Genomic DNA, 20,244 nt, shown 5'->3' on the forward strand with positions numbered 1-20,244 from the left:
AATGCTCCTATCTTCTGCTAACCCTTGTGCTGATAATTCTTATAATCCTCTGGTTTCTTAATCCTTCTGTATTATTTCTGATGGAAAACAACATGGCATTATCTGATTTAACAACCACCACTGAAGTGAAGTTACTAAAGCAACTGAAGACCCAGAATGATGAGAGCTTGCTTCATATGAATCAGGAGAAATGGCTTTTTGTGTAAGAGATGCAGATGAGCCACACAGTGCTCAAAGAGCATATCTAATCAGCACGTGCTGCTTGGGTATCTCTTTCAGAGCTGTTTAGTTGAGAAGCTGTTTCAGATTATGGCTTTCACCTGATTTTTTTGTTTCAGATTCTGTTAGTGAGAAAGAAATTAAAAAAAAAAAAATTCTCTCTTATGCTTCACTGCTCTTCTGGTTACTGATTTCCATGTATGACTAACAGAAGAGAAGATAACAGGAAGTAATGTAAGGGAATAGTGGTTATTTTAGTTCCAGATATGTTGGTCCCACTTGGACCAATCCAGTTCTGTAGTTTAAACAGTACATGGCACTTTATTTCTGCAGAGGAGAGATGCAATTATTCAATTTAATCTTTATGTTGTAGACTTATTGTGTTTATTGTTGAATAGCACGCTTTCTGAGAACTGCTGTGAGTTTTGGGAATTAGTGTTGTGGGTTTACCTTGGAGTTCCCTAGCAACAGCACTAAACAACTTTCAGTTTCTCTGCATGTGGTCCATGACCTGTCAGTCACATTGGCTGCTTTTACTCCAAGAAAAGAAGGTAGCAAATAATAGTTGTCTGTGGTCCTTACCAGGATTTTTACTATCTTGTTTGTGTAACGAAGCTTCAGACATTATCCTAGTTTTGCAATTATAATCCAGGAGGAAGCTGGTGGTTTCCTCCTTTTTTACCGTGACTTCAAACTTCTTTTCTTTCAAATCTGTAACCGTAGCAATTATCTAACATAAAATGGATTATAGGGGAAAAAAAACTGTGTTAGGAGAGGGCTGTTTAAAGTTCAGGTACCATGTTTGAAAGAATTACTGCCTTTTGACTTGGATCTGTTTTTAATCCAATAGTTCTGTAAATACTCAAAACTGCCAGTGATGCAGCAGTGTGTTGAGCACAAATGCTCATGCTCACATCTGTAGCAAAACCTTTTCCCACATAAGCTGAAATTCTAGCTTCAAGCTTGTTGCATTTTCGACCTGGTTGGTACACAGCAGTCTGATTTGTGGTTTTTAATCCAAGTGTTTCTTCCCACAGCCTTGATGCACCACAGCAACCATGTGGACAGCAGTCGCTGTTACCAGTGTGTCAAGTTCCTTGTTACTTTGGCTCAGAAGTGAGTAGTGTGGGTTGCACTGTTTAATTTATTCTTGCATTAGACCCCACTATGACTGTTCAGGCTGCTGCTCTTTCTACTTCTGATCAGCTTTAGCTTCTGTTACTGTAATATAAGTGGTGCTTGTAGTAGTAGCTGCCTAGCATTAAGACCAAGACAAAGATAAGAAAACTGCCCCAGACATATGAAATATTGTGATTACTAAATTCTGTTTGCTTGGAAGTTGGCAGATGTTTTGATAAAGCATAGTTCTGAAATAAGTGTATCTGTACAGAGGTACTACTTTGTGTAAACTTTATGGTTCTTGCTAACTTGGTTAATGATAGAATTATTCAGCTGAAGTCAGCATACAGAGGGCAGCAACATAAAGAAATATATGTGGATTATTATTTTTTTCCCTTGGCAAGAGTGCCTTGTTCATTAATAATGAAACTCATTTCGATTTCCAAGGTGCCCTACTGCAAAAGATTATTTCAAGGAGAATTCCCACCACTGGAGTTGGGCTGTGCAGTGGCTACAGAAAAAGGTAGTTTGGCTGTAACTGTATGGAGAAACATCACTTTATTTACAGCAAGAATTATAAAACCTCCGTTCTCTATTTGAATCTTAAGTTGATTTAAGACAAAAATACAAACTACTTTATTTTTTTTTTACCATGAGAGCTTGGATGAAGTTAAACCTGGTACATTCAAGAACTTTGGTAAGCCACCATATGTTTTAGGCTTAGCTGTTTGTGCAATAATTGTAACTGAGTGGAAATGGTCATAATGATTATTGTTCTTTGTCATGTGGGAAGCTTTCAGTGCCACTATATTCCTGTTAGGCTTCTTTTCATTGGAGGAGAGGATTTCTTGCAGAATCTTCTAAGCTTTGCACAGAACACAGCTTTTGACATGTCCGGCTTTTTGTTTCTACATAATCTTGTCAGTAGGATGCTTGCAGTGCAGCTGGCACTTGTTGCCACTCCTCCCTTGAACGGACAGCTCTGGATAGTTCTGTGCCTATTTTTACCATCTACTGGCTTCTGAAAGTGTTTGTTGAATGTCTGGATCTACTGCTCTTCAGCTGCATAACCTGCAGTCATGTTGTTGGCAGACAGAAGGAGCTGATGACTAGACTTCAGCTGAGGGGCAGTAATCTCTGAAACTGTTCTTGGCTGCATCAGAAGGCTGTATCTCAGCACTCCAGCTTGTTGATGGATTCAGGAAGCTTATTCCAGACTTGTTAGCCTACCTGTCATCATAAGTGTATAAGATCTTACACATGTAGAGCTCATACTGCAATTCTGTAGCTTTCCTGGTTTTTTTTATGCTTTTTTTAATGCACCTTTTAATGCAGATGTCTGAACATTACTGGGCACCTCAGAGCAACGTTTCCAATGAGACATCAACTGCAAAAACCTTCCAGCGCACTATTTCAGCACAGGTATGTGTGTGTCAGTCCTGGGAGATGGCATGAAGCTTGATTTATTTCCCCTCTCACTTTTCAGTTAGCAGCTATAGTTTTAGCAGCTTTACCATATTCCACTGTACTTCATGCCATTCCTACCTGGCAAACCTGTATCTTGTGGCTGTTTCTGTAGAAATTAATCCATACAATTATCTTGTCTCTTCCTTACAGGACACACTTGCCTATGCCACAGCACTGCTGAATGAAAAAGATCAGTCTGGAAGCAGTAATGGGTCAGAAAGCAGTCCAGCCAATGAGAATGGAGACAGACATCTACAGCAGGTAATTAACAATTAAATGAGGGCATGTTTATTGTCAGTTGCATTGCTCGACTTGTGTGTGGAGTTTGGATCAGAACCATCACTGAATGTAATCACGATAATTGTGTGCCTGATGAAAAATAAGTAATGTACCATATCTTTCTCTCCCCACCCCTTGTGTGTGTTGAAAGGGCTCAGAGTCTCCTATGATGATTGGTGAGACTAAAAGTGACCTTGATGATGTTGACCCGTAAAAGGATACCCGTGAACCCAAGAACAGATCAACTCTAACATTTAATGCCTGGTACCTGTTGAAACCTAGAGTCCTATTGCTTATGCTATTACAAGAGTCTGGAAGAGAAGGATCTATGGCAATGCTGGAGAAGGTTGTTTCCCTGAAAGCTAAAAGCATTTCTTAGCCACGAAGGCTTCAGATTGACAAATGCTCTAGAAAACTGCATCTTCACCTGCAGTAGCTTATGACAGTCCAGACACCAACAACATTTTTGTCAAGAAGATTTTATCAAATACACAAACGCTAGTGGTTGAATTTTTATGTGAACATTAAATGAGTGAATGTAAAACTGTTGCTTTTCTGTGATGCTGCAAAAAAAAATTCTTTTGGTTTTTATACAGAGAAAAACCAGACTGCCCTTATGTATGGAGGGCAAATTTTTAATCTTTCTGATAATATTGAATAGGAATATTCAAATTTCTGTATAAAGATGTGTGATGACTTACATTTCATTGTAAAATATTAGTTAAAGAATCAGTTTACATAAGGACTTCTGTATTTAATATGTCTCCCTGCTCATTTGTAAAGCTCTTCAATGGAAGGATCAGTAAGATTGCTCTGCAAGGAGAGCAGCTCCTTACAGAAAGGTTTGGTCATGGAGCTTCTCGCGTGGCTTGTCTTTGGGGTACCCTTCCAAAAACCACAGGCAGTCAGGAAGGGCCGCAAGAGAAAAAGGTTCTCAAGGTATGCAAGTGTTTATGAAAGGATGTTGGTGGATTTAAAGAAATAATAATTAAAAAAAAAAAAAAAAAAAAGTAGTTTAAAAGAAAAGAAGCACTTTAAAATGGATTTCTGTTGCAGTTTTAGTCATGAATTTTTTTACTTTTGGAGACATATTGAATCGAACGTAGTCTCGATCCTGTGACCTGCAATCACTTGCTTGTGCTTTCAAATTACTGAGAAAGTTAGTATTGGTTGTACATGATGAATAATTCCTTGATTGAGTTTGGGGACGCTGTCGTGCAGATTTTATTAAGCAATTTTAACACGGGGAAAGAGTGATTTGGCTTTGTTTATATTTTCACTTGACCAGGCAACATTTAAAATATCACAGCTCTTTTGATTTGCTCGTAAACAACTGGAAGGCAGTTGGGATGATTGGAGCACGGTTTTGTTTTCCATATCAAGCTTAGTTCAGTGACTTCTGGTTCAGGATGCTAGCTTCTTTTGTGCCAACTAACTTCTTACTTTGTACATTTGCGTTTGTCACATTTTCTGCACTGCTTTTTGCCTTTATTTATGGATTCTGCCTTACTTTAGAAGTTATGTAAACAAACATGCACAGAAATGGGAGGGCATCTCAAGGAGTGCCTGGGCACCTCCAGAATAGACAAATTTGCCAAGTTAAAGGCACAACCAGCCAAGAAGTGCCTTTTTTTCTTTCTACGGACTGTTGCTGAACCAAGAAGCAGCAGACAGCTTTTCACTGTTGTGCACTAATATTGAAATTAACCAGTCATTTCACTGTTGGAAGCAAACATCTGATATGATTTCAGCTGTACAGCTTTATAACTTATTGCGGGTTAAGAGAAACGTGTCGTAAATGGCGTGTGCAAAGATGCAAGGGTGGCATTGTAGTGAATAGCTCACCTTTTGTTGCTTGATGTTTCTTTTTTCCAAACAATGTCTTCACGGACACGTGGCAAAGTTAGCATTTTATAAATGTTTCTGATGATGTGCTGGGACATTTTAAATGTGTGACGTTTTAAATTAATTTTGAATAAATCGTTTCTTACAGATGCCCTTTCTTCCTTCCCCCACCCCCAATCCTTTGTAATGGGCCCTAAGTCTTCACAGATAGTCAGTACACAGCGGTGATGGTGATGGAGGAAGCTGGTAACGTTGCTGTGGGTTGGCACCACTTGTCACTTCAGGTTCCTGTTATTTCCTATGGAAACAACGTCCTCGATTACTGCATGCCCAGAGAAGCACTGATGGGAGAACTGCATCAGGATGGCTCATCACCACTGTATACTTGAAACCAATACAAACTTTTTCATGGTTCTGCTCACGCTTGTACAAAGTCGATGGTTTTAATTTGCAATAAGGTGATACTCGGTCAATTATTTTGGTTTCCAGCTGCTGTCATTTGAACCTGCTGAAGATTATTTTTTTGGAAAATAGAGTTCAACAAAACTAGTTTTTGTGTAAATTGTGATGCATTTCTATGTTGTACTTTTTACTGCCGATCTTTTTGGATGAAAATGTTTTTATACAGCTTACATGATGTTCGGTGAGGAGCAGCCTCAGCCTGCCTGTGAGCATCTGGGGAGATACTGTCCAATTAATACATGAACGTGTGGCACTGGAAAAATAGGCAGTCTTGATAAACAGTCTTGGGATTCCTGGTCAATGGAATAAAGTTATTCCTTTCACAGAAAACTAGTGTAGTCTTTAGACTGTGCAACACAGTGTCTTGTGGATCCTCTTGAAAGTTCTTCATCTGGTCCTCTGGATAACGAGCTCTGAGAGGTTACCCTGCTTACTGGACCTGCCAGGAGCAAACCAAAGCAACTGCACAGCCTCACACTGGGCATGTTGTGGTGCCTGTCAGACTGTATCTGTCTGCAGTTCCTTTTCCTGACCTTATCTGAATGATTTACCCTAGCTCTGCTTGCAGTCGTGGATTAGACTGGCTTCTGTGTGCCTCACAGCAAGATGAGCAGATGTGTTGGTGCCCAGTGCAGAGAGCTGTGCTGCTATCCCCATCACCTTTCTGCTTTCCTTTGCAAGCAAAGGTAGAGGCCTCAGGGTATGTCAGCACAAGGACTTGTGTTTCAAGCATCACCCAGCCTGCAGCCTCCCCTGGCAGTGCCTGCCCTGGAGGAGGACGGGGTATCAAGTACATGTGCTGCTTCTCAGGCTGATAAAACTGCCTCAGGTGCCCTTAGGTAACAGGATCCCTCAGGTTTACCTTGCTGGGTTTTTTGGTTTTTTTTTTTCTTCAGTGTGATCCCCAGAACAAACAAGATTAGTTTTTCTGCTTACCTGCACACAGATACTGAGCAAGGGCTGATCTCGTTCCCGTACCATTGCCCTTCACTGATCTCATGTGTGTGAACTGAGCCGTGAGAGCTATGCGGGACTCTGCCATGTGAGCATCCCCATGACTTCTGCCTGCAGCAGTGAAGTGCTTATGGCCCCTGAGTACCTTCAGTCTGCTGGAAATTGCCAGCTGTGCCAGGGCTTTCTGTAAGCTCTCAGCTAACAGCCCTCTCTTTTTTCCCCCTGTGTGAAGATTGAAGCTGATAAAGCTATGGGTTGTGATTATTTATGTGTTATGTAATTACATAGGTTGGGGTTGGGCTTTTGCCATCTTTACCTAAAGAGTTAGAAATGGTTCTAACCTCTCCAAGCAGTGCTTCCTACCTGGGGTCCTGGTGCAGTTAAAGCTGGAGCAGTCTCGTGTCTGTACCAGGCATTCCAGTGGGGGAAAATGCACCTAAAGCTTGACAGATCCACCTGTACCCATGTTGTCAAGCTTCATTTTTAAAGCTGTCCTCAACACAGCACCAAGCAAATTCTATTCCAGTAACAGTGAGCTGCTGCTTCCTGAGCCCTGCGCTCACCTGCTGGGCTCAGACCTTGCCGCCTGCCTCCCGGAGTTGATGGCAACAGCACCAAGGACGTGTTTCCTGAAGCTGGGGGATGTTTCCACAACTTGAAGCTCTTGCATTCCGATGCTGTTTTAAAAACAAACGGCTGTGTCCCAAACAGAGCAGAGCTCAGAGATCGCGTCCCAGCTCCTCCCTGCAGCCTTTCCCCCTGGGCATGGACAGAAACCAGAGCGTGGGTCCCATCTGTTAAGTGCTGCTCTAGGAATTTTATTTTTAGAAGACGTTTATAAAAAGGTTTATTTATAAAATTCCAAATAAATATTGAAAGTACAGACATACAAAACTGAAGTGCCACAGAAGATGGTTCTTTTTTTTTTGATAAGGAAGTGCAGCTGGGTCTGTTTGGAGCTGCGGAACAGAGCAGTGTGGAACCCCAGCAACAAAAGCCACACTAATGGAGCAGCAGCTGATTCTGTAGCATTGCAAGCTAAAATCTAATCAAACAAGCAGAATTAAAATTAGGAGCTTTGCAGTGGCTGGAAAGTAAAGAAATCTTCCAGGTACCTGAGTCGGCAATTTTCAAACCCCCTGGAAATGACTCAACTGTTAGCTGAAATTAAGGACAGGAGGGAGCTTTGTTGGTACAGAGGTAGGAGCTGTGTGGTGACACGAACGGCCTCTACAGCCACTGTACGAACAGGAAAGGGGTTGGGAAATGGCAGCAGGGCCAGCAAGCTGCCTGTGCTGGGGGTTGGGGCTGGGGCTCAGGCAGGCTGTGCTGGGCTCTGTGGCGCTGCCCTGCCCTGCCATCAGCCAGGCCTGCTGCGACACTGCCGTCAGCCCATCCCTACTGCTGGCTCCGGCAACAAACAGCGACAGCCCCTGGCGCGTGGCTGCCAGCAGTGCTGGCTGCAACACAGGTGTCATCCGCAGCATAGGACCCCAAGGTGCCGGGGCCCCGCGAGCGAGCACTGCAGCCTGTCAGCGTCCAGCCAGCATCGCAGGACACCGCTACCTGCAAGGAGAAGGACGGATGGGCACCGTCACCTGGACGAGGTGCAGCCACACAGCATTGCTCCGTACCTTGTCTGCAGAGCCCTGCGGCGTGAGCTCCTTCACGCGGCACTGCAGCGTGGCAGCAGGGCAGCAGGATGCACGCGCTGTGCCCTCCAGCCTTGTCCTACAGCCACCAAGCCTGCTGCCCAGCCCCGGCACGGGCCTGCCGCCGTCACCCAGCACAGCCACAGGGGACTGGAAGCTGCAGCCTGCACAGAGACGGGATGTGGGAGCAGCACTCAAGGATGCCTCCACCGAGCTCCGCGCCCCAAGGGCCCGTAGCTGTGTTACAAAGTGTTACCAGTCAGCACGTGGTCCTGCAAGGAGCAGCCAGCCGTGTCATCGCCCTGGGAGCTGGCGCTGAGCCGGCACTGGGTGTGGGGCCATGTGCAGCACCTGGCGATGGCGTAGACCCCCCGGCCCCCAAAGGCGCTGTGGGCCACGCACTGCTTCTGCCCTTCCTTGTCCTGCGACCAAGAGCATGGCGTCACTGGCAGGTACCTTACAGACAACACTTTTGGGCCACGTTGTGCCTCACCTCCATGTGCTCGCCCAGCCACCAGCCGCTGTGTGAGAAGCTGGAGCAGCCCAGCAGCTCCTCAGTGCCGGCACAGCGAGCCACAGCTGTGGCGTGCCGGGTGGGCGCTGAGCGTGCCGACCACACCGAGCGGCACAGCAGCTCCTTGTCTGCAATGGGGTGAGAGGTGTCAGCGCAGGGCCCGCAGCACGTTTCAGGCACTGCCGTCCCCCAGCCCTCACCTGGGCCCAGCTGGGCAGGCAGCCCCACCACACTGCTGGGTGTCTGCAGCCGCTGCTCCTCTGGGATCCAGGCCTTGCTGACAACATTCTTGGTGGCCAAGCTCAGGAGGCGCTGCCGCAGCTCAGCCACACTGAGGTGGGACTCGGCACTGAGCAGCATGGCTGCAATGCCTGCGGGAGCCGAGGGGATGCAGTGAGAACTGGGGAAAGCCAAAGAGACGCAGGTGCACCGTGATGGTGGGCTGGGGTCCCTAAGGCTGCCCGCTGTGATGGGACTGAGAGGCAACAACAGGATCAAGGGAAGCAACAGGCAAGAGGAACTCACTGCGACCCATCGTCTACGAGCACCCGAATGATCGGATCCCTTCTCCTGGGTAACAGTGATAGGATGAGAGGTAATGGCCTTAAGTTGTGCCAGAGGAGCTTCTGGCTGAGTATCGGGAAAAATTTATTCTCCAACAGAGCAGTGATGCAGTGGCACAGGCTGCCCGGGGGGCGGAGGAGTGACCATTCCTACAGGTATTCCAGATCCATGGAGATGTGGTACTGAGGGATGTGGGCAGTGGGCATGGTATACTGGGATTGGCTTGGGGGTCTTAGAAGTCTTTTCCAGCTTTAATGATTCTACGGTTCTATGAGTTGAAAAGGGTCAAAGGTGCTATACTCGAAATACAACTTCCACTCAGTTTTGGTGCAAACACATCCCACCCTGAGCCACAAGAGATCCTGGAACCCGCTCACCTGCCACGTGTGCAGCCGCCTGCGATGTGCCGCTCTGCGCGGTGAAGCAGGTGCTGCAGTCACTGGAGGCACCAATGATGTCGTCCCCTGGGGCAAACAGGTCAACACAGCGGCCAAAGTTGGTGCCCAGCGTGCCAATGGAGGCTGGCTGGTCCTCACGGTTCGTGGCCCCGACCGTGATCACCTGGAGGGGCAATAACAAAGGGGGTGCGGATGGCTCAGTGTGCTCCAGCGTGTTCCCATGTGTGCCCACAGCCTGGGAGCCCCCCTGCCCGTACCTCCGGCTCGGATGCAGGTGAATACAGGCAGGCATCATCCTTGTAGTTCCCAGCAGCCACAACAACCACCGCCCCCATCTGCACCATTCGCCGGCAGCCGGCGTTCAGCACACGGCTGTGGGCACCGGTGAAGGGCAGCAGCACCACCAGCAGCGGGCTGGGCTGAGCTTCCAGCAATGCCCCAACAAATTCCAGGCCTGCAGTACAGGCCAAGGGCTGGGGTTGATGGTAGGGCAGGGCTGAGGTGAGCAGGGCGGGCTGCTCCCTCTCCCAGTTGGGCACTCACCAATGAGCGTCCCACTGATGGTTCCCTTCCCCTGGCAGTTCAGCACACGGAGGCTGTGGATGTGTGTCCCTCTGGCCACGCCGGCATCGCGCCCACTCAGCACCCCGGCCATGTGGGTCCCGTGGCTGTCACATTTGCTGGCCTGGAGCAGGGATGATTTTATGCCCTGATGCGTTGCAGAAAGGAGGGGGGTTAAGCACCAGGCCTGCCACACAAACATAGGCTCACCTGTCTGTGGAAGTGGCTGCTGTCCTCCTCAGGGACATTCTGGAAGTCGGTGATGAACACCCTGCCTGCAATCTCCCGGTGGGTGCTCTGCACGCTGGTGTCCAGCAGGTAGATCTGCACCTTGTCACCTTTATCTGCCCAGGGAAAATGTTACAAACCATCAGCACGGTGCTCCCCAAATGGGGACAGGGGCCTCAGAGCTGCCACACTAAGGGATGGGAACGCCCTGTGCTCACTGGGAGGGCTATAGGTGTCTGTGCCAGGCAGTGGTGGTACGATCCTGCCCAGGTTCCAAGGGATGCTCTGTGCGAAGACGTACGCATCCTCCTCTACGTAGTCCACATGTGGAAGCCTCAGTGCCTGTGGGGAAGTGCAACACATCCTTCTCAGCTCCCCACAGCCTGGATTGTACCCAAAGGTAGCCAAAGGCTGGGCAAAGCCTTTGGCCAATCTCCAGGGGATGGAGATGCCAAGACGCAACACACAACGGCTGGGCAGGATGACCTTAGTGCTCCTTTCCAACCTGGCACTGCTCACACCGTTATCCCCACGCTCGTACCACGTCCAGGACGTCGCTGCTCATCTTCACCAGGAAGGCGGGCAGCAGGCTGAAGACGTGCAGCAGCTCACTCGGGTACCCGCGCCGTGCCGCCCGCACCCGCAGCGCCCGCGCCGTGCCGCGCACCTCGGCCTCACCGCTGCCCGCCCGCAGCAGCACCACGTAGCGCCCGGGCAGCCGCCACGCCGCCTGCAGGGAGAGAGACACGCACGAGCGCTCGCCCGGTTGCGGGGAGCCGCACAATCCTCCCTTTCCCCTCCCCCGCCCCTCTGCTCACCTTGGCGGCCCGATGGAAAGCGGCTGGCCGCGACGGGGCGGCCCCGAAAGCGGTCGCCGCATCGTCGGCCGCGCGCTGGGTCAGCGCCGGCTCCGCCACCGCCAGCAGCAGCAGCAGCAGCGCCCGGGGGTCCATGGCACCGCCGCACCGACGGCACCGACGGAGCTGAGAACGGCGGAGCGGTTCTGCCAGGCGCGGATCACGCCGTCGTGACCACCGGGACGCGTTCACCATTAACGGGGAGCCCCGAGGCGGGCAGCGAGCAGCCGGACCCCCCCTCGCCGTGCAGCGTGCAGCCCCCCCCCGGCCCTGCTCGGACCGCGAGCAAATATGACCGCCTTTACTCTTGCGAACCCAAATGCCCCCGAGAGCCCCCGCTCCTCCGTGCCTCTCGCTGCCTTCGTTCGGCGCTGTGTCGTGAAATCCTCTAATCCCATTCGGGCATTCCTCGCTGAGCCGTCACACGCCGCCAATACGGAGATCTCTCCTCTTTCTGGCGCTGCTCTCACCCTTCTGTCCCCACCTCCCTCCCGCGCTGCCCCGGGTCTCCCCCCCCCCCCTCCCCGGCTATGGGGAAAATGGGAAATGGAACCCCCCGTGGGGACCGCGATCCGCGGGGACATCCCCAGAGCTCTGCGGGAGGAGGGGAGATGGGGTTGGCAATGGGAAAAATAATCATAGTAATGTAGTAATTCGAAAAATAAATAAGGGAAGGTGGGGGGAGGAGGAACTCTTGCAGAAGACAGATCTGATTCATAGGAGAAAAAAAGAAGAAAACAAAAGTACTGCACTTAAACTGAATCCTTTCCTTCGAAAGATTCTGTCCTGACGAGAGCCGTGATGTTTCAGTAAGGGTTTATGGAAACAAATTGCAGCAGGCTGTGCACCAGCCGGGAATCGAACCCGGGTCGCAAGAATGGGAATCTTGCATGATACCACTACACCACTGGTGCTGCGTGAGCTCCTGAATGGACCCCCATTGGTAGCTGCATAGAGGGTGGTGGAGGTTTTCACTTTGAATATCAGGAAAAGTACCTACCCAGGAAGGGAGTGATGCAGTGGCACAGGGAGCAGGGTGGTCACCATCCCTGGAGGTTCCAGAGCCCTGGAGATGAGGCACTGAGGGATGTGGGCAGTGAGCATGGGTGGGCTGGGTTTGGGGATCTCAGAGCTCTTTTCCAGCCTGAAAGGTTCTGTGATGCTATGAATGTCCCTGCCATGTGAGATGGGAAAAGTGCTCTACGGGATCCACGGGCTGAAGGTGAGCTGTGGCAGCCAGGCTCCAGGAAGGATGTGGGCCCACGCTGGGCAGTTCTCCCCAGCCCTGCTGCTGCTGCACTGTTTAGCCAACAGCTCGGCGCTCCCCGCCCTGCCAGTGGCACAAACACTGAGCTTGTGGAGCTGCCACCCGGCTCTTGTCACCTTGCAGAGGTGTGAGTGAAGGGCAGGGCAGTGCTGGGATGGGTGCTGGGGGCACAAGGGTCCCGGGAGGGGATGTTTCTTGTGCTGGGAGCAGCCAGCATCCTTGATCCACTGTTTATGGGCTGCAGGAAGCCAATGGGCCAGAGTCAACTCCAGCAAAATGACTCAAAACATGTGCCCAAAGTTGGCAACACACAGCCCAGGGCTTTGGGCTCTGCCAGACCCCCCCCCCCCAACCCCCAGGAGCCATTCCCTATGCAGGAGGTGGGGAGCACCCCATTGTCCATCGACAAATGGAACATTCCAGGGCACAAACAAGGAAGATCTCAGCTGCAGGAGTCTCAGAATCCAGCTTTAATTCCAGGGAGGCTTTGATAGATGGGAAAACTGCCGACATCTCCTCCCTGCACAACCCATGGGATTGGAGCACTGCTGCTTACCTACACAGCCCGGCACAGCCCAGCTGCTTCCCAGCATGTCCTTCTCGCTGGCATTTGGGCTTCCCTGTGCCCATCCCAGTGCTTCCATGGTGCCAGGGCTGCACTTTGGGTGTCCCCTCCATGCAGCACCAGACCCCTCGGGGACATCATTTTTCAGGCTCAAAGAGGTGGTCGCTGTCCTCGAGCAGAATGTCTGACCCCTCTCCCAGCCCATAGTAGAGATCATTCACCTTCCTGCTGGCTTTCTGTGGGGAGCCGGGGTGCTCACCCTGTCCAGAGCAGCCTTGGGGTGATGAGGGGCTGTCGGGCACAGAGCTCTCCAGCGAGGCCGTGTCCATGTCCTCCAGGAGGGACACCAGTGGTGCGGAGCCCAGGGGCGGCTGGGAGGGGCTGCAGGGACAGATTGGGGTAACAGTGACAGTGGGGTTAGCAGGATGCTCCCCTGGGCTGGCTGCTCGCCCAGCTCTGATATCAGCAGGGTAAATAATTTGGCACCGAGGTTCAACCCCCCCCCAGCATGCATCTGACCCCATGTCCATGTGTACCACGTACCAGCTGCCAGGCTCCAGCTGCGGGGCTGCCTCCTGGGGGTGTTCTTGGGGTCCCCCCGATTCCTGGTGCACCTCTGCCTTTGCCTGCAGCAGTGCCTGTGAGCAGCTGCGGGGCCGGGGCTGTGCTGATGTCTGGACCTGCTCATAGGAGGGCAGGCTCTTCTCGTAGGCACTGCTGTAGGGATCCTGCAGGCTGTGGGGTACGGGGTGTCAGGCAGCTCCCCGTGCTGCTGGGAGATACGGGGGGATGCACACACCACATGGCTGCCAGGACATGTGTCCCAGGAGTGGGAGGCATGTAGGGACCCACTAAGAGCCCCCCGGCACCTACCTGAGTGTCTCCAGGTTGCCCTTCTCCGGCAGCAGTGTGGCTTTGTGGTCTGGAAACTTCTCAGCCTCAGGCTGCACAGGGACAAATGTCACCTGGGGGGAAGAAATGCAGAGTCCAGTGGCTGCCATCTGCTTGAGAAAAAGTCTGCCTGGAAAAAAGCCCTCTGTGCCAGAGCCACGAACACGGGAGGGACGCTACTGCCCTGCCGTGCCCTCCGCCAAGGAGACTGGAGGGTCACAGCCATGCTCAGGTTTTCCCGGGCTCCCACACCTTGCAGATCCCACTCTGAGCTTCCAAAATCCTCCCCCAGAGCACCTGGATCCCATCGAGCCCCAACACCAGGACAAAGCCCCCATCCCTCGTGCCCTACCCTGGGGTAGCACTGGCACATGCTCCACGTGATGCCCACGGCGATGAGCAGGATGCCCCCAGCACAGAAGGTGGCGTAGATCTGGGGCTTCTCCACGCTCATGATGAACATCCCCGTCATCACCAGGAAGAAGCCCAGCATGATGAACCCGTAGCGAAACGTCTTCTCCTCGGCCATGGGCAGGCAGTGGGAGGGCTGACGCCGGGAGCTCTGTGCCGAGCACACCTCCAGGGACGGCAGGAGTGGTTTCTCACTGCAGAGGAGGCTGCCGGGGGCTGGGGATCGGCTGTGAGTGGGGCTGGTCCTGCCCAGGGCTGAGCCAGCCAGTTTTTATGGCTTTGTAATGAATGCAAACAGCAGCTCGCGTTCACACTCCAGTGAAGCTGGCCGGCACGTGCCCAGCCAACCTTCCCTGCGGGCACAAGGGAGGGGATGGGGACAGCGAGGTGATGGGACAGGAACAGCAAGATGCTGGCAATATGGGGACTGGGCCACCACGGGTGTTTTCACAGCCTGGGATAAGAAACAGGGTTGTTGAGTGGGGTCGGCCGTTGCAGACTCAGCACTGGGCAAATCCTCAACCCCCAGGTATTAAATTACATAGATGTGTATATTATATAGGCACAGTGGCGTATAGGTGCATAGATGTATAGGTATACATGTGTATAGGTGTACAGAGACATTGGTGTGTAGGAGCAGAGGTACATCAGTATGTAGGTGTATGTTTGGCTGTGGCTCTGCAGACACCCTGCAGCCCTGCAGGGGTTCCCTGGGCACTGCTGAGCTCCCTGGGATGCAGCCACCCACCCCAGCTGTGGGTTTATCCACTGCACTGCACACAAATGGGGGCTGAGCAACACCAGATGTCTTCTCTGTGTGAAATGACAAATGCACACGGACACCGTGAGCACACGTGTGAGCAGCTGAGCATTTCTGAGCAACGTGAAGCCAGGCGTGGGAAGTCAGTGAGCGTTGGGAGCAAGGCAGGAGAGACAGGTGAGAGTGGCTGAGTGCTGGTGGGACCTTGGGGGTGGCCGTGCTCCATCACGGCACAATGGGCAATCGCTCACCGCTGTCATTCCTTCCCACTTTGGGGCAGAACCCAATGTGGGTTGGGCAGGGCAGCCAGTGAGGGTTTCCATACTGAAACACCAAACATTTGCAACCAGAGGTGGTTTTATTAAAAACACGAAGGCTTCCAACATGCCAGCTGCGAACATTGTCCCAGATGCATTGCTCAGAATGCAGGACAGCCCCGTGCCACCCGCGCTCTCCCCTTGCTGAAGGACGGGGCTCAGTCAGACACCCCGAACGCTGATGTTCTCGTAGCTGGGGGGCGGCGTTTCCTGTGGCCCAGCAGGGCTCTGGGTGTCCAACCATGAGGGGCTGGGGCGGAACAAGGCGCTGTCGGAGGAGCTGCGGCGGCGGCCGCTCTGCCAACGCTCATCCTCTTCCTCCTCCTCCTCCTCCAAGTCATGATATGGCGGTGGTGTCAGCTCCTCCTTGCTCACTGCGGGGTGGAGGTACGTGCCATGAGCAGGTCTGCAGGTCAGGGCTTCTTCGTAGGTGGGGATGGCAGTGGCGTCCCAGGAGCTGCGAGAGAAGAAGGCACCCAGCAGTGCACACCATCAGTGGGAGCATCTCAGGGCCCATCAATGGGAGCACCTCAATGCCAATTGATTGGATCTTCCCAGTGGCCTCAACTGGACTATCTCTGTGCTCAACAATGGGAGCATTCCAGTGCCCATCAACCAGACCATCCCAGTGCCCACCAAAAGGATCATCCAGCTCCCTGACAACTGGAGCTTCCTACTGCCCCATCAGCCAGAGCATCCTTGAGCATGGGGACACACGCATGCTAATGGTGGTACTTGGGTAGGTTTTGCACACCTGGAGACAAGGAGAGACTGTGTCAGCTGCTGCCTGGCACCAGGAGGGCTAGGAGCTATGCAGGACGATGGACACCATCAACTGTTCCTTCTGAGTTGACTGACCTCACCTTGAGGAAGAGGAGATGCAGCCCCACAAGGTGCCACCTCTGGCACCAAGGGCCACATGCATGTGTCTGGCTGCAGAGCAGTAGAGGTGGTGTCTCTCAGTCCTGTTCTGTGCCACAGTGCTTCTTGTAGGCAGAAGAGCATCCTCTTAACAATCAAACCCTTTCCAGGGCCCCATGGCCACCCCTAAAGCACAGGGGCTGCTGGGAGCTGAGCAGGCGGTTTGCACGAGCAGCCAGGTGAGAGCTGGGCTTTCTTGTTCAGTGCAGTCCCAGCCCACTCCACGCTCACCTGGGCCTTCCATGTGCCAGCCCTGCTGCTGCTGCTTCCAGCTGCACTTTGCTGAGCAAACACAACTTGTGTACAAGGAAAACCTCCATCCAACCTTTGCCCTCCCCATGCAGGATGCCAATGCTCAGCGATGGCTCCTGCTGCAGTGCCAGGGTGATGTCAGAGTGATGCCATTCCATCGCTATGGGCACCGTGCTGGGGACACTGCTCCACTGATGTGAAGCCTACCAGAGCCCCAGATGAGCTCACACAGCCCCAGATACTTGGATGAGCACCAAAAGCCTTGCAGAGCCAGGGACCAACCCCCTGGGTCAGTAATACGTCTTAGTGCTGCAGTCCCATCCCACTTAATGCCAACCTGAGAATTGATTTTTTTCCTTTTTTAGTTTTGACCCCATTTTGGTATAGATAACACAAACCCAGCCATTCTATAGAGCAGCATAAATTCATCCCGTTCACTAAAGACCATCAAAAACAATGCAGCATACTCTCTGTGCACACCAAAGAATGAGTGGCACTGGCCAAGCAGCCACAGGACGTCACACAGCTCCCACACTGTGCATGGGGATGGGGTTGGCCAACACCATTGCCCAGAAAATCACTGCAGCCCTCTGCTCTCTGGCTCTGCACAGGGACCCAGTGCCCCGCAGGGCTGAAGTGCTGCTGGAGGATGAGCACAGTGCAGGAGCAGCCGGCGTGTGCACGGAAGCACGGGTTGATGCTAACGCACAACGGCATCCGCTCAGGAGCAGAGGGTTCGAGCAGCCGAGCACGCAGCAGCACCCACACCCACCTGCAGTTCCACTTCTCCGGGGGCTCAGCGGTGAAGTACTGCAGGTCGCGGGGGAAGCGGTACTGATAGCGCCGTGACACCACGCTGGCGTTGGCTTTGACGGACCAGAGCAGCCCAAAGAGGAGCAGGATGCCGCCGATGCCGCAGCAGAAGAAGCTGACGGAGCGCAGCAGTGCGTTGGAGGAGCTGGGCACGGCCTGGGCCTCGCGGGGGGGCAGGAGGTGAGCCCCGCTGCCCACTGCTGTGCCCACCTCCCCGTCGCTCCACCAGGCGAAGCACAGCGTCCCCGTCACCAACAGCACGACCCCGGTGATGGTGATGCCGTAGCGGAACGAGGCGGCCACCATCCTTCGGACGTCAGCACGGCTGGCAGAGGAAATGCATGGGAGCTCACGGCCTGCAACACAGGAGAGGGGTGGGAGGGACGAAGGTGTGGAAGAAACCTCCAGGATCAGAGCCGGGACTTTTCCAAGGGTTGTGCGCTTCAGTGTCCTCTTCCTACTCGATACCCACCGCCTACATAGAATCAAAGAACAGCAGAATGGCTGAGGTTGGAAGGGACCTACAGCCCCACCCCAGCTGCGGGCTGGCTGCCCCCAGCTCCAACTGCCCCGGGCCCAGCCGTGGCTGTGGGCACCTCCAGGAATGGGGCGCCGCAGCTCTGGGCACTGCTGGGGCCTCCCTGCCTCTTAGGAAAGAACTTTTCCCAGACCCCAGTGTGGACATCAACAGCCCCCATATAAAGCCATGATTATGTCACTGGTCACTTAAATGCACTTAAATGCACATAAACATGCAAAAGAGATGACACAACACTCCCACCCCAAATGAGAACCATGGGCAGTCGAGTTACGGGGCGGCTCCAGGGATTGTATGGTTCTTGTCTCTGGGGTCTGCTGCAGATTGCCTCCCCACCTCAGAGGAATGCCAGCTGGGGTTCTGATCAAAGCAAGGCTTATTAGAGGAGGCAGGGAGGGGATGCAAATCTCAGATGTCATCACTCAGCATTATCAGTGCACATTTTTCTCATCTGAAGCCAGATACAAATTAGCCTGATGGTGACAGTAGGTGCTTGGTGCTGCTACTCAAAACCCTGCGTGCCAGGACCAGGGGCTGCACCACTTCTTGCTTTCTCAGGGGCAATGGCCAAGGACACCCCCACAAGCCACAGGGATGCTGGTGTGAAACAGGGAAACACAGCCAGGAAGCTACGTGAGCTTGCCCAGGACAGGTCTTAAGACGCCATGTGAGCAGCTGCTCCCCTGTGCCACACAGCTCAGGTCAGAGTGGGAATCCATCCCCACCTCCAATAAAAGCCAGGAACCTGCTGGACACGGGGCTGGGGCCACCAGTCCTGCACTGTGCGTGCAACCAAGGGCAGCAGGAGCTGGGTTATGTTGAGCCACTATTTATCAGATGGGCTCACTGCATGGAAAGTGAAATGAATTTGTAGTGAAAGAAGAATGGTCTGATCTTATCTACTTCTAATGAAGAAATCCGAGGAGAAAGGAGAGCTGGGAAAATCCACAGGACAGGGAGCACAGATGGTGTGCACGGCTCTCATCCTATGGCCACAAGCCCAAATTGCTGCCAGCAGCAGCCAGGGGCACCCAGCGGCAGCCAGAGGTCACATCTGGGCCCAACATGAGTCAGAGCTTCACCTCAGAATGAGGGGATGCCTTTTGAACAGAAAGGAACCGAGCTGACATGGAGAAAAAGTGCTCTCTCCGTGTTCGGGGCTGGGAGGTTTGGGAGATGCTGCCGGGGGGAAGGGGAATTTCAGCCCCCGCATTGCACGTATCTGGGAGCAGGAGGAGGAGGAGGAGAGCTTCTGGGAGGTGGCAGATTGACAGCACAAGAATGAGCCCTTCTCTCCTGACAAAACCCGCGGGGCTGAACGCTCCCCCAGCGCGGGGGCGGCCGCTCACGCTGTCACCACCGCCGCGATCCCCTCGGCAAAACCTCCCCGTCCGCCCTCGACCTGGCACGGCTCTCCCCGAGCATCCTTCTAAGCCCTTTGAACGCACCCCGTTAGAAAAGAACAAGGAAGCATCCGGAGGAGCGCTCATCCCGGCTGCTGTCGGCACATCGGACCGTTGGACCCGGAGGACCCCCAGCGCAGCACCCACAAGGGAGGCTGCCGGATGCCCTTTCCGAGCTCCCATCTCCAGCATCCGAGGCACGCTTGGCTCTGCCCCATCTCCCTCGACCCGCCCTGAACCACGCGTAGCCGGGAGAAAGATTTGCATGTTGCATGTCCAAACAGACACAGAGGTTAATAGTTTACATAGTTCCAGCGAGATGCTGAGAATAGCAGCCCCCATATAAAGTTATGCAGATGGTGATTCATAGGGACTACCGAGCGTTGCTCGGAGAAACACTCTTTTCCAGAAAAGCGAGAAACGAGAAGCGCTCCGAACCCCTTCGGACAGCAGGACCCGCCTCCCACCCATCCTTCCACCGCACGATGGAGGACTTGGAGCGCACCGACGTGCCAAGAGGAACGGAGACGCACCAATGCGTCAGCGCCAAATTAAGAAGATTCCTTTCTGCCTCGGACTGAATTTGTCGGCGTTGGTGGTGTTGCGCTGTCAGCAATCAGGGGGTGGCACAGTCCGGACGCACGGCTCTCACCAACTTTCCAGCCGCATCCCATCGCCGCGCCGCCAGCGGGACCCGCGGGGCGCACAGCCCGTCCCGTCCCCGCAGCACGTCTGAGCTCCTCCGGCACAAGCCGCCGTTCCCCCCCCAACCCGGGGAAGAGCCCCGCGGTCCCCGTGCCGTACTCACCCGCCGTCTTCGACCCCGTTCCGCCCGGCGGCTCCCGGAGCTCGGCCCGAGGGGCGGGCGGGGCCGGGCGGGGCGGGGGGCGGGCGGCGGCGGCGGGGCCCCGCGGAGCTCCCGGGAGCTGCATCGTGGGCTTCGGGGTCCGCGATCTCCTAGGAGAGGGGGGGGTGGAGGTCGGGGAG

General features: G+C 53.3%; 4 protein-coding genes and 1 non-coding gene across 9 annotated transcripts in view; 1 reads left to right on the forward strand and 4 right to left on the reverse strand.

Moving 5' to 3' along the window:
• Positions 1 to 5,721, forward strand: part of USP24 (ubiquitin specific peptidase 24) — a 60,539-nt gene extending 54,818 nt beyond the window's left edge. For all 4 annotated transcript variants that reach the window (XM_052666028.1, XM_052666030.1, XM_052666031.1 and 1 more), the window contains 5 exons: positions 1,257 to 1,335; positions 1,786 to 1,861; positions 2,674 to 2,760; positions 2,956 to 3,066; positions 3,236 to 5,721. In XM_052666028.1, coding sequence (XP_052521988.1) covers positions 1,257 to 1,335; positions 1,786 to 1,861; positions 2,674 to 2,760; positions 2,956 to 3,066; positions 3,236 to 3,298 — 416 coding nt within the window. In that variant the 3' untranslated portion in view covers positions 3,299 to 5,721. The remainder of the gene's footprint in view (positions 1 to 1,256; positions 1,336 to 1,785; positions 1,862 to 2,673; positions 2,761 to 2,955; positions 3,067 to 3,235) is intronic.
• Positions 5,722 to 7,154: 1,433 nt separating this feature from the next.
• Positions 7,155 to 10,983, reverse strand: PCSK9 (proprotein convertase subtilisin/kexin type 9). 2 transcript variants are annotated; one of them, XM_052666034.1, is made up of 11 exons: positions 10,804 to 10,983; positions 10,481 to 10,604; positions 10,245 to 10,378; positions 10,017 to 10,158; positions 9,731 to 9,927; positions 9,453 to 9,636; positions 8,712 to 8,882; positions 8,491 to 8,639; positions 8,254 to 8,419; positions 7,980 to 8,161; positions 7,155 to 7,911 (listed from the first exon to the last, which is right to left on the reverse strand). In XM_052666034.1, exons 1-11 carry the CDS (start codon positions 10,825 to 10,827, stop codon positions 7,744 to 7,746), a joined length of 1,641 nt encoding a protein of 546 aa, XP_052521994.1. In that variant the 5' UTR covers positions 10,828 to 10,983; the 3' UTR covers positions 7,155 to 7,743. The 2 variants fall into 2 exon arrangements, with proteins under 2 accessions (XP_052521994.1, XP_052521993.1); XM_052666033.1 differs by having other exon boundaries at positions 8,491 to 8,882; positions 10,804 to 10,981.
• Positions 10,984 to 11,962: 979 nt separating this feature from the next.
• TRNAG-CCC (transfer RNA glycine (anticodon CCC)) lies at positions 11,963 to 12,033 on the reverse strand. Its single transcript has one exon. It is a non-coding gene; the product is annotated as a tRNA-Gly (tRNA).
• An 810-nt stretch (positions 12,034 to 12,843) lies between these two features.
• Positions 12,844 to 14,632, reverse strand: BSND (barttin CLCNK type accessory subunit beta). Its single transcript, XM_052666323.1, has 4 exons — positions 14,195 to 14,632; positions 13,825 to 13,916; positions 13,495 to 13,686; positions 12,844 to 13,332 (listed from the first exon to the last, which is right to left on the reverse strand). Exons 1-4 carry the CDS (start codon positions 14,369 to 14,371, stop codon positions 13,089 to 13,091), a joined length of 705 nt encoding a protein of 234 aa, XP_052522283.1. The 5' UTR covers positions 14,372 to 14,632; the 3' UTR covers positions 12,844 to 13,088.
• A 731-nt stretch (positions 14,633 to 15,363) lies between these two features.
• On the reverse strand, positions 15,364 to 20,189 carry TMEM61 (transmembrane protein 61). The gene is made up of 3 exons (XM_052666779.1): positions 20,066 to 20,189; positions 17,276 to 17,672; positions 15,364 to 15,787 (listed from the first exon to the last, which is right to left on the reverse strand). The coding sequence occupies exons 1-3, from the start codon at positions 20,187 to 20,189 to the stop codon at positions 15,493 to 15,495; spliced, it is 816 nt and encodes a 271-aa protein (XP_052522739.1). The 3' UTR covers positions 15,364 to 15,492.
• Positions 20,190 to 20,244: the final 55 nt, after the last annotated feature.

The sequence above is a fragment of the Tympanuchus pallidicinctus genome, unplaced genomic scaffold (genome assembly GCF_026119805.1).
Source record: "Tympanuchus pallidicinctus isolate F22 unplaced genomic scaffold, pur_lepc_1.0 scaffold7, whole genome shotgun sequence".
Lineage (NCBI taxonomy): Eukaryota > Metazoa > Chordata > Aves > Galliformes > Phasianidae > Tympanuchus > Tympanuchus pallidicinctus.